Below are 13,853 nucleotides of genomic sequence, written 5' to 3' on the forward strand. Positions count from 1 at the left end.
CCTTGCAATTCCCTTCTTTTTTGCTGTCTTTCTCCTCTTGTTAAACTGCCATCTTGGAACAGCTGTTTCCTCATGTGCTTTGCCTCACTCAGAGTGTGCTCTTGTGCTCCCCCTATTATCCGTGTGGGGAAGTGTAATGGAAGTCAGGTGTGAGTGTGGGTCAGTAATTGCCTGACCTTGCCTGACCATTGTATTGGGACACGTCAGGTATACGGTTCAAGTGTTAATCTGTTTTCTCTTAGAGCGGGCTGTCAGTGAGAAAGTGTGTTTGTTGTAAAAGGGGGTGGGGGCGTAGAGTTCCTAAATATGCTACCGGGTAGGATGGGGTAAAGGTGTTATAAGGAAGGAGATCCTTCTGCACTGGTCCAGCCCCAGGAACTGGATCCCAAAGCGATGTCCGTGTCCTGGCCACAGGGAGTAGGGGGTGAGACACATTCTGGTTTCTCACAGGTGTGAGTGTTTTCTCCCAGAGTGGGCTGTCCATGTGAAAGTGTTCGTGTAGGGAAAGGGCGGGGGAGGGGCAGAGTTTCTAAATAGTCTATCGGGTAGGATGGGGTAAAGTTGTTACAGGGATAGGTATACCGCGTCTCGCCATCAGGTGACCCACTTCCACTCCCCGAAGACCCCTCACCCAGGTAATCCTCCCGCACTGCTCCAACAGGGTCTGGATCCAAAGGCGATGGCCATGCCCTGGCCACCCGAAAGAGAGACAACAAAGATGGTGTCCGAAGAGTATCAACACTGCAGCCTCCAGCACACCTTAATGCTGAATATGACAGCCAAAATTACATAAATACGTATAGCAAATAGTATTTCATTCAGTTCATAGAAATCTCAACAAAACAAATTCCAAAAGGAATAATAAAGGTACGAGATACATTTGGTATTCCAATCTTCTTTTATATTCAAAAGTAAGTCAACACAACGCGTTGCAGGAAAAGGTTCCCTTCATTAGGTGCAATTCAACAAAGATATACTGTCAGCAAACATAATTCATGAAAACAAGTCATATGATCAAATAGTTCTGTTATAACCATTAATATTTGATAAGTAATATATCCATAGTACATGCTAGGCATTAGAGTTAGCTGAAATTACTAATCAAGATGTTCTGGATTCTTCACTATGTTTAAGTGATATATAGGGGAAAGTTTAAGATAGAGATTCCTGGTGAGTTAAATTAAAATAAAAGTGCTTGTAGAGTGTGTATAAAAACTAATGGTGTGATCAAACACTGTGCTTAATAGATCAAGCATGCCACCTCCTGAGTCCCCGTTCATTATCGATTCTATGTCACCAAAAGATAAAAGCATAAAAACAGAATACCTTGATTAAATCCATAGAGAAACAAGGAGAGTTGCCTTGAGGTAGGTGTGCTAAAAAAGTCCTTTCTGTCAGTGAAGAAAGACACAATCTATAAGGAGACAGCCAAGGAGGCCAATCCGAAACAAGAAATGAACTGAATGAAAATGGAGTGTCCCTACTTTAGTAATTGATTTCCAAAGATTATCAGAACTGTCGTCCAAGCAAGAGTGCTAACAGATCAAGGAAGAAATATCTACCATCAGTATTGAAAATGCTGCAATGGTAATGAGAGAGGGGGGAGCAGCAGTGAGTCTAGATGTTCCTAAGTATCTACCATGTCCAATAACACCTGAAAATAATGATGAACAGAGAACGATCTTACCCGTTATAACGTGAGTGCGGGATGTGGAGATCCGTGAGAGTTGCTGGAGCTTGCTTGTGTGAGCGATTCTGTCATCTTAAAGGTTGCCTAGCAACATGTTAATGGAACTAAAAGATGGACTGGTGGACGTCAACAATCTGTTCCTTGTGAAAGTAAAAAGTAAAGAGGTTGTTCAATCAACAAGGGATACATTATTTGAAGTGAAAGGAATAAATGAGAGAAAAATTGAAATAAAAATGAGGAATACGATATATTTAGTATTTCTCTAGAGTGTAATAAAATGGAGAGACTAAGAAATAAACAGATATCTAAAGTGTGAGAGAGAAAAACTAAAGATGGCCGCTGGGCAAACGTTCACAAAATAAAAAAAAGATTGAAACGCAAAGTGACGAGAAATAAGGAGTACAGAGCATAACGTAAATAATATACAATCCATACCAATGCTTTCAAATGCCCCGGGTCTGTGTAATAGTTTAACCTGAGACCCTTATAGATATTTTGAGTGCGATTGAATGGAGAGAGAAATATTATTGTGAAAATATATCACACAACATAAATAATATTTGAGCTGCAATTGACAAGAGAATTTCAAATGAGATCAATATATCACCCAATAAATGAAACTAATCTTAATAGAAATCTCATTAGTGTACAATCAACACTGAACATATGCCAATGTTTATACTGTGTTAATAAACCAATTAAACACTGGAAAATAAATATAAATGAATCTCGTACAATCGAGAGAGACCCCCGGGGAATAGTGGGTGAAACACCTTCTAGTTTCTCACAGCTGCTTTGCATACATCAAAGAACACTTTCAAAACATAAGAATGACTACACATTTGTGTATTTGAAAAAAAATGTGTGAACATAATTTAAACTTGAACTCTTCTGAGCCAGTAAATCTCACTGGGCTTGGTGTCCATCACAACACCCTAAAAGTACAAACTCTACAAACCATGAGAAATATAGACCTATTTGGACAGTTTTTTCTTTCAGTTGTGTAGTTTGTCCTGTCCTGCTTGAGCAGCAGACATCCATTCACAGCTCATAGATTGATTGCCCCACATTGTGGAAAATGGTGGGGTGTTATATTTGGGGGGACCTAAGGTCATGTTCCACAATTTTAGGGGGTCAGGATGCCCTTTACCCCCTGGTGGTTGCGCCCATGAGTGCCCTCAACCAATTTCATTGGTTTTTATGTGGAATTACCCTTGTCAGATGGGTGTATCACAATAATGGTTACTGTGGATACATTTCTAAAAAGGACACTCTTTACAGCATTGAAGAGTTTTGCAAATGGCTATTTAGTAGATTTGGATATTTTAAAATTATTTTTTAACCTGCAAGATTTGCCACCTTAAATGTTTCTGATTGAGGCACAGCATATATTGCAAATATCTGAGGTGCCATGCTTATGGCTTCAGGAGTAGAAGGAGCTCTTTTTCTGGTTATCATCCACAGACTAATGGGCAGACTGAAATGGAGAAACAGAAGTATGAATCTCTTTGGACCTTACTGCCATTCATACCAGTTTTCCAATAGTAATGCATCCTGAGACTTGGGGAACATAGTTGTTTTTTTGCTTAGTTTCCATACATGAGTGTTGTGTGATGTGATTCCACCCCGAAAGCTGGTGCTTTCTTCCAATTAACCTTTAAATAAGCGGCATAGGGTCCATGACTTGTGCCTCTAAGTCTTAACGAGTCTAAAGAGCTTTGAAGAAGGCTGTGGATAGAGCCCAGAAAAACCTCCAAACAATGTAGAGGCCAATAAGGTTTATTTGTCAGATCCATTTTTGCCTGCAAGCTCACTGTAGAAAGGACTACTCCACATTTTTGGTGTTTTGGATTATTGTGACTATTAGATTGAACCTTCCCAGGACTTGAGTTTCATTTGGCTTTCCACATTTCCCTAATGACATAAGCTCCGTTGATCAGGTTTTGAGACCTCTGTTGCCAGTTTTAGTGGATGACAATAAGGAGCCTGAGATTTCAGCAATGTATGATTCCAGTACTTTCAAGACAAGTGACAATAGTCTAACCTATAAATCATAGCGATAGCACTGCTGCAGCCCATTTTGATTCCAATTAGATAGTGGGACAGTTTGCTTTCTGGTACTGAGATAACTGGGATGTTTTCTGAGCCATTGTGATGCTTGTTTACCTTCTTCCCATCAAGTGATCACATTGCTGTATAAATGGAAACCAGGCAGGAATGGAAAGTCGTATTGCTACCCTGCTTTCATCTTGTTGTTACTGTGGCATTTTTCTGTAACTCTGTTGGTACGGACTCTTGATTGCTGACCCGAGGACTGTGATTCTCGACCCTGCACCACATCATTTACCTCAGTTCATTATTTAGGGGTTGCACATGGACATCAGAGAAAGGTCGGCCATTCCTCCAAGTCAAGTAGGATTGTGTGGCAGGACAGGTCTCTTATTCCGAGAACTTCTTTCTGGTGACAGATACTGAGAGGGAGGGAGACGTCTCAATTTTAAGGATGCAAACAACAGATAGGCAGCGGTTTTAGAGCTGATAATGTAGGATTATCACAAACGTCACTGCACATGCATCATTAAGCCGAAGTGCTTTGTTATTATTTTATTTAGATACAAAATGCCACTTCATCACAAATGTATAGAAAATGGATAAATATCTTTTAAAAATACTTCAATTAATCATACAACACATACAGCACTTTCATGTAAATGCTGGCCACATGAGGAAAAGTCAAAACAAAGCACTAAACTAAAGATTTGACATATGAACGTAGGTGGCGCATACGCACAAGAGAATCCTATGCATTTCTTTGAGAATTGCATTCCATGATTTTCTACAGACCGCAGTTTTATTAATACTGATCGATATATTTCATAACATTCCCTCATATCTGAATACATCCGATACACAATTCAAAAACCTGCATTTACTAATAATGGGGAGACAAGGTTTTTCTTTTTTTGCATCAAGTTTCTCCCATTCACAGTGATTAAACACATCATCAATTTAGGGAAAATAGTTTATAACACTTAATTGTTTACAGGAAACATTTGTACCATGTGTGAATCTATAAACAACAGAAGGGAGCACATTGAGAACATTTGCTTCACTGTGCATGTAGCCCGTACACTCGAGAAAGAGGTATAAAAAGGGTAGCAGCGAACATTCAATGGCTAGCCCCAAAGAAACACATAAGTACAAAGTACTTTTAAAATTGTATAGGAACCAAATACATGTTGGTGTAACAAGAACTGCAACAATCAGTGCAGATAAAACTCACAGACGTACTACTGGTATGTGATTTATGAGGCATAAATGGGTGTACATGACAGACAGTAGCCAATCTTGGAGCATCAGTTCTTAAAATGGCATACTTTATGCTCTTGATCAGAATTTATGCTCAGTGAGTTGTGATTCATTGTTACTGTCTCTGGGTCAATTACATTGTTCCATATGTGCGATCTCAAGACGTTGGAAGGGGATAGGACAATTTTCTACAATTTTAGTAGCCAAACATCCTCTTATTTCACCCCTGGAAGGTAGAGAGTAACATTCCTGTTCAGATTGGTTATTTGCTAGATGCAACTTTTGGCCACTTGGTCCGACTGCCCTGCTCTGTTAGGCCCTAAACACGGTTTACAATGAACCAATACCAAAGCAGGAAGCTACTCACTTATTCAGGGTTTTATGAAAGGAAGAAATTGATTCATGTTAGAATCCCCATTTAGTTCATGCTCACTGTGAATGGATCCAGGGAGAAAGGAAAGATTTTTATAAGACCTATTTGTGGCCAAAGCAGTTCAGAACGTGCAGTGCTGAGCTCATGCTGTCAATATTAGTGACTTGAGGGTTATCATTATTAGGATCTGTGAAAGGAGCAAGGATTAAGAAGCACATTATGGACCAACTAGCTCAGCTCCACTTAACCATTCCATACAATACAGACGATATTTCAATGCAGCGCAACAGTGTTTCTGATTGGACAAATAAATACGGCTTAGACGAGCTACATCCTGTCTCAACAAAACTGAGTAAACTGTTTTACAAACAAGTCTCATTACAAATCAATTAAGAGGTGTCCACAAAATACTTTGTCATGTCTTGATTACAGATATAAATATACAAATCATCAGATTTAATATTGCGTCCTTTAAAATTACAAAATAAATAACCAGTTTCAAGTATTAATCATATATCAAAAATATACATTTTCATATTAAAATACAGTATTCAAGAGAAAACGTGTCTAAGTAGTGGTGCTGTTATACCCAGTACTGATTTTGTCTAAGGGTTGGGTTAGTCGTTCGACAGTGTAGAGCCATTTCTGGGTCTAAGTGGGGTAGGTTATTAAGTATAATATGCTTCTCCATGGGAGGAGAAGATGAGGGGAAAAGATGCTCACGTCTAAACCCCAACAGTGGGCTGCTGGAAATATTTTCGCAGCCTTTTTGGAGAGGCGTGACTGTGACAGTTGGCACAGCCTGGCTTCGTTCTGGACAAAGAGCTGTGCTTTGATGAGCAGTGTTGCTGGTTTGTTTCTCAATCAGCGGTTTGGGTTTCTCAGGTTTGCGACACATTAGAAAAAAGCAAACGCTCATAATAACACCAATGAATAGAACAGCCATGACGACAAGTGGGACGATGAGGAACAAAGGGTTGCTGCTTTCGTTGGGTTCGGCTCTTGGGTTAACATCAGCGGCTTTTGTTGTTATCTCTCTCTGTGAGGAAATTGTTACAGCTGCATCAGGGGAAAGCAATCCATCGTCCTCCACTTGGATGCCCCACCGGTTTCGCTTCCCCAACTTATTTACGGACTTCTGAGGGGCTTCCGTAGGAACTTCATCATCTGGGAGAATCACTGTCAGTTGTTCCGAAGAGTTCTGATTGCTCATAACAATTGTGCTGGTCAATGAAAGCCCTTCAGTTGTAGCATCCTGCACAAGCAGTGGGTCATATGTAACTATGGTATAAGTCAAAGTGCCCACAGCTGGGGGAACGTTATCTGCCTTAAGGACAAATGAAAAGGAGTCATTCTGCACATCAACATCAGTCATATTGGCATTAAGGTCAAGCAGCACGAGGCCTTTTTCAATATCGCCCTGCGTAAAAACAGTAATTGCCTGGAGCACAGTATCTCTAGCTGCCCTTCTTTTGACAAATCTTCCGTACACAGGGGGTTCAGTCAATTCGTATTTGGGATCACTGTCTGTTATGTTGGCCAATTCACTGGCATCCAGGTCCTTTCTTCTTAATTTATATATTATTCCATTTGGAATTGTTAAATTTGAAGCCAGCTTCAATAAAGGCTGAACCGTTATGTGAACCACCTGCCCAGTAAGATTGTTTTCAGAAGTAAAGAGCATGATCTCAAATTTATCGTGGGATGCAGAAAAGTCAGTCATGTGGTATGACAACATACCAAGGTCCAAATCAGATTGTTTAAATGTAGACACTTTTTCACCTTCAAGGAGAAGATGGCCAAATTTGGGAGGGTGCACAACTTCATAGTTTATTTCTGAACTTTTTCCATTGGTAACAGCTGCTAGCTGTGCATTATTAATATGAATAAAGGTCTCACTCTGTTTGAGAACAATATCAGTAATGTTTGTGATAGTGATTGACACTGGAGTAACTTCAAGGTTGAAAAGCTTGTATAAAGGTCGATGCTTGCCATCAGTCACACTAAAGTAAAATACCCCAGAAGATGCACTGCCATCTTGCACAAAAAGTATCTTGCTGCCATCGATGTCCGCTTGGGTGAAGTGTTGGATGGTTGTATTTAGATCACTGTCAATTGCCAAATAGCCATTATTAGGATGGCTAATGATTGTGTACTTGATTTCCTCAGGCGTGTTGTCCAAATCTTCCACTTTCAGGTTTTCAGGACCGAGTACAGCCACACTCCCCTGAAGAACCTTCAGATGCGGTCCTTTAGTCTTTAACTCAGGGACCTGATCATTAACTGGAATTATGGTGACATTGAACACTTCTGTAGTAACATCAGATTCATCCTCTGGCTTTGTAGCAGACTTACTTTTCAAGTTTAGCCAAACATCAAAAGTAAAATCGTCAACCAAAGATTCCAAGCCATCATGAATGTATGTAATTCCAAATTTATTTACTATATATTGTGAAAAATTGGGCTTTTCTTTAGTAACATTTCGTTCTCCCACAACGATGAGACCGTGCTTGGGCAAGGACGTTACTTGGTACCAAACTTCATACTGAAAACGTTGGGAATCTGGTAATTTAGCCATGAGATTGGAAGCATCCAACTTTGATTTGTCGATCAGTACTTTGTCTCCTTCTAACACAACAGCACCTAAAAAATATAGAGAGGGTTTAGCAGAGACAAGGAAATCAATTGATTGCTTTTAATTTTATATCAACAGGTTTAGATTAAAGCCAATATATCTTGTCAATAAAGATCCCTCTCTCCCTCCATCAACAGTACTGAGTTACTGTATAAAATGCTGAGCCCAATTCTGACACAACCTTGTTGTAAAGCGCTCCAATGCCCTTGAGGTAGGGGCGTGCTATAAACAATAAAATATATAATATAAAAATTGCTATCAAACTATAGCAATATTATTTTTCATTCAACACCAAAAGGTCATGAAACAAACGCTTTTCTGATGTAAGTTTTTTGATACATTGTGTGACAGATGCAATTAAATCAAAGACAGGCTATTGAGGCGAAAGTTTAAACAAAAACTTTATATTCTTGTAACATTTGTTTAGGTGTCAAGGTTGGCTCTTGTCTTCAATTCAAGTCTACACTTGTCTTCCTTCAGAAGGTTCTCAGTTCCAATCGTTTTCATACGTACTTTCCCAAGATTCAATGCTTTCAGATGAATGACAGCGGAGTTACATCTGGGATTTAAGACTCTCTTTCCCAGTAGTCAATGGTTTTAGACAAAGGATAGTTCTGGCTTTCAAACACTTTCCCTGCATGCAGTGGTTTTAGAAGAATTAGAGTTATTCGGTTGAATACTATTTCCAAGCATGCAGTGTTTTTAAACATATACCAGTTCAGTCTACTCTGGGATTTAAGGCTCATTTTCTATGCATGCAGCGGTATTAGACCAGACAAATGGCAGTTCACAGCTTGAACACATTATTTCCCAGCATGCAGCGATTTTAAACACACAACTGTTCTTTCCTTTAAAACGTCCTTCCAGCATGCTGAGTTTTATACTAATGAAAATTAAATTCTCTTGATGGGCTTGAAGACTCTCCTTCCTAGAAAGAATCATTCTGAACTGCTGGCAGTTCAGTTCTCTCTGGGCTTTAAAAGGCTTGCAAATCACACTTCATTGTATTATACCTTCTAAAATTCACTTTCCCATTATATGGTATTCTACTAATATTTTTCCATCGCCTCTGACGAACCCAGGGAATTCATCCACTCTCCCCAAGGGGGAGCCAGGCCCTTTGGGACAATGAATGTGAGACACTACGCCTAAGACTCCCTAGGGTACGGCAAGCGGGGTCCCCTGGAGGGTGACTCCCCCTTAGAGGAAAATGAATCCCCAGAAAGGGTTTTATTCATCATCTCTTTGGTGAAAAGGTCCATGTGTTTGTTGGTGATGTGGGGATTGACCAGGGCAATTGTGCTCATGGCCATTTAGTAATTGCTGGTGTGGTTTCTGACCCTTTTACAACACTTACGTGAACAGCAGAATCAATGGATTGTCCAATTGCATTTTTGACTGAAACATAACGAGCCCATACAAGCATCACAGGAAGATGAGGAAAGTCTGAGGAGTCAGCCGCAGGAGCTGGCATGCCTGCATAGACACCCGCAGGAAGAGGAAATCCCACAAAGCCAGCCGCAAGAGGAGATGTCCTCTTGGAAGGCAGGGGCAGGAAGCAACCCGCAGCATAAGCCATTGCACGTGAAGAAGTTAAGGAGCCTGCAGAACACTGCTCTTTCTGAGGTGGCCTAGAGAGAGAGGGACCCGAACGAAGGAGAAGGTAAGTTCAGACAGGAATTTGAACTGTACAAATAGGCACATGGTCTGGGAGAAGACCGACAGGCATTTGAGTGGGGCTCGGAAAACAGCCACTCTTTCAAGGGTTGAAAGAAAATCCTTTTCCAGACCTTTCTAGTTGTTCGTGGTAGGGGCAGAACTTAGGTTAGATTAGGATGTGGGCACAGGACTGAATTATGCAGTGAGACCATCTGACGAGCAGCATGTATTTATTTCTTTCAGAAAGGACCAAGAGCACCTAGGAGTAGGGATAGGACAGGCCTTCATATCCGTTTTGCTCAATAAAAGTACCAGTTGTAACATGATCTCTTGTATCCGACTCCTGAGTGATTTACCACACACTATATTGGACTCTGTGTGGTCAATAACTGTGGGTAGCTTTCTGTAGTCCTGTTAGGTCGTTTTACTCTGACCATTAGAGACTTCCTCTCTCTTGCTCTCTTTGATTATTCATGCCTTTCCACAGTCATCTTCCTAGGCTCATTTCTCCCTGGTTCTGCCTCTTACAGTTGCTTGACTACTTGTTTTTAAAGGTTTCCAGCAAACAGTGTACCTCAGATTGTTCACCTCTCGGCAGAGTTTATATTCTCTTTGCTGGAACTCATGGCATCAGTGTCCGACATGAAGTGTGTTCCTTGCCACAGACTTCCCTTCCAGATGTTCAGGGCTTCTGGTCTAATGTTCGCTGCAAATTTCCTATCTCACTGGTGCGTCATACAGCTGATCACCTGGCCTTGTCACTCGCATCAACACTCCAAGAGATGAACTTCATTCAAGTCATCCAGGAACCCACCCACATCAAAGGGTGCACGCTTCACTGGATCCTATCTCTAAACACTGCCACCAAAATCTTAGACGTCAATCCTGTGCCCTGGACAGATCATTCCCTGATCCTATTCTCCCCAGACCTCTATGTCAGCACTGAATAACCCACCACCACCCACCAAACCATCACCGCCAGACACACAAAAAACTTAGTAAGGAACTCCTAGAACCCACCATTCGGACCGCCCTCGAAACTTGGCCTGATAACAACAGCCCAGAGGTCATTCTCTCAGCTTACAACACTGCCTTGCACCACATCTTAGATCTTCATGCCCCCTTAAAACCTGCATAATGAAAAAAGACCACAACTGGTTCACCGAAGACCTACCAAATCTCCACAAATCCAAGCGCTCTAAAGAACATATCTGGCGGAAAAACCCCTCCCCCAGCAACAAAGATGCCTTCAGCATCTGCGCCACTTCCTACAAACTTGCCATCAACACCAAAGCCAACATCTGCAATACCCGCCTCTCAGAAGCCCAGTCTGTCACAAAAGAGCTATTCAAAATCCTAAAAGAAATGGAAACCCCAGTACCACCCATTTCTACCTTTCCCAAAGACAAAGCCTGGTGCACGTTGGTACAATCCACCCTAGCCAACAAAATCCAGAACCTTAGAGATAAAACCATCCTCATGAAAGCAAAGATCCCTCAAGCTGAATCCTCCCACCCTACATCCTCCCCATCCACACCCTCCAGCCCCCTTCCAGTTCACCCCCATCACCATTGCAGAAACCATTACCATCATCTAACACCTCAAAGCTTCCAACTGCACTGGTGACTTCTTCCCCGCTCACATCATCAAACTCTGTGCCGAGCCCTTGGCCCCCACCATTACTAAATTATTCAATGCCTCAATCAGCACCTGCACCATACCCACTTCAAACCATTACTGAAAAAACCTTCCCTTGGTCCCACTCTCCCCACCAACTACCGCCCCATCACTACAGTTCCATTCCTCTTGAGAATCCTCGACCGCACTGCCTACTTACAACTCCAATCCTACCTCGAAACCCACTCCCTACTCGGTCTACGCCAATCCGGCTTTAGACCAAGACATAGCACTGAATAGCACTGAATCTGCCCTCCTCGATCTCAAGGTACAACTTGGCCTCATTTGCGACAAAGGAGAACTCGCAATTCTCATGCTATTCGACCTTTCGGCGGTCTTTGATCTCGTAGACCACACTATCCTCTGCAATCGTCTCACCATCTCCAGGAGACACCAGCTACATTCGTTCGGATCCGCTCCGACCAGACAGGAACCTTCCACACGGGGACTCTTACATGCCCGCATTTTATGTACTTTGCTTACAAGACGGCACTACTCAGCCAACGGCGCCGCTTGTGCAGAGTGCATTAAGTACACTCAGCGCCCAGGTTGCCAAGTAGAGTTCCTGCACCAAATCATGACACTAATCCTGCTGCCACCAGACAGATTGGATTTGTACTTGTGTCCAGCTGGCCATGTAACAACATCAGATTGATTCAGGGTGTCACTCCTTCAGCTTCCCGTGCTCCAGCTTCGAGCAGACACGCACACGCAGAACACACAGACGCCCCAGTCGTCTTGTCCTGACGAAGGCTCCAAAAGAAAGGCTTACATCAAAACCCAGAAGGGCTGAAACACTGTGGTGTAGACCTTGACTCTGAGTCACAGTGCTGCAAAATACTCACTGTCTTTTCTTGTAACTGTGTTCACTTGCTCTTGCATTTTGTTTTCTACCTGTTCATTTGTTACAACCCCTTTCTTGATGTACCTTGACAGTAGGATATGTACTATGTAGATCTTGTGTACTTCACTCCAAGCGATGTATCTTGGTAATATACTCATTGTAATTCATTTTGCCCTATCAATACAATACTGCTGTTCTGTGTTGTGTCTCTTAGTAGACATTTGTATGTGATTGTTCCAAACTACAATGAAAAACTTTGAAACAACGAAGGGGTGTGACCATCATTGATCGGGGAGATTTGTTTTCCCTACGTGCTGAAAGTGTTGGTGTTTTTGTTCTACCGACCCTTTCATTTGTGTCTAACGACATCGCCTCACCACCTCCTTCAACTTTTCACAAGAAGCAGCCAAATGTGCCAAATTCTTCCCGAGCAACCGAACATCTAGGGTCTTCGCTGGCACGGAAGCAGCAGACCCCCATCCCATTTCCCTATGGTGTCCCACAGGGATCCTGCGTCTCACCCACGTTCTACAACACATACACTAAGGACCTATTCGATCGCCTTGACAACCTCAATATCCCTTACACAAATTTTGCTGACGACACCGAGATCCTCCTCAAACTATATGGCGCCTATGACCACGACTGCGCAAACATCAATCACATCTACAACATCATACAGGCATGAATGGCCAACCACCACCTATGCCTAAATGATGATAAAACCGAGCTACTCATTGTTGGATCCCCCCACCACCTCAAACATCTTGATCCTGCCTACTCCGCCTTCATCATCAACGGAAACAGCATCCCGGTCTCCCCTCATCTGAAAACACTAGGAGTCTACCTAGATGCAGAACTCAACCTTAAACACATGAAAGCAATGACCTCTTCCGCTGCATACTCGACCAAACTCCTCAATCTCTCCAGAAACTTCCTCACCCCTAGCAACTGCCTCAGTCTTGTTAGAGCAACAGACAGTAGCAAACTTGACTACTGCAATGCCATCCTAGCAGGGACCTCCAACAAGAATCTCAATAAACTACAACTCACACAGAACAACGCCCTCAGAGCAGTTTGGGACCTCAAACGCTCAGAGCACATCTACGAAATCAGACGTGAAGCCCACTGGCTTCCCATTAAAGCATGCATTGACTTTAAAATACTCTCCACCACCCACCGCTGCCTCTACAACACAGCCCCCCCATCTCACACACCGCAACTCCAAGAAACCCAATCCACGCATGTTACGCTCAACTTCCTCCATCTCACTTACTACACCTAGATTCCAAAGAAAACGTTCAGAGGGCTGGCTCCTGCTTCACTGTCATCATGCCCACACTATGTAACACGCTTCCTCCCTCCATCAGGAACGAACCTTCCTACCTTGCATTTCGCAAACAAGTCAAAACCACACTTTTTAACAAATATGCATGATTACCTATGTAACTACTGCTGACTGCACTGTACTGTAACTACCTATGCCTTTCTGTATTGTAATCTAGCGCTGTGATACCTCTGGGTCCTGGGCACATATAACAAATGAAATAAATAAATACATACTTACAAAAACTTGACGTCAATGGCATTTCTAAATAGTTATGCTTCTAAATATGCTAACTTCTTCACTTCTAAAGTGAATTCTCTTTGTTCTGCCATCCCTCTC

The 13,853-nt window shown here is 42.1% G+C and overlaps 1 protein-coding gene across 1 annotated transcript in view; it reads right to left on the bottom strand.

Annotated features, from left to right (window-relative positions):
- Positions 1–879: 879 nt before the first annotated feature.
- Positions 880–13,853, bottom strand: part of LOC138511528 (chondroitin sulfate proteoglycan 4-like) — a 479,770-nt gene continuing 466,796 nt past the window's right edge. Inside the window, exon 10 of the mRNA XM_069627268.1 lies at positions 880–8,015. Within this exon, the coding sequence (XP_069483369.1) occupies positions 5,956–8,015 (2,060 nt within the window). The 3' untranslated portion in view covers positions 880–5,955. The remainder of the gene's footprint in view (positions 8,016–13,853) is intronic.

Source organism: Ambystoma mexicanum, chromosome 6p (genome assembly GCF_040938575.1).
Source record: "Ambystoma mexicanum isolate Mex_15411 chromosome 6p, UKY_AmexF1_1, whole genome shotgun sequence".
NCBI lineage: Eukaryota > Metazoa > Chordata > Amphibia > Caudata > Ambystomatidae > Ambystoma > Ambystoma mexicanum.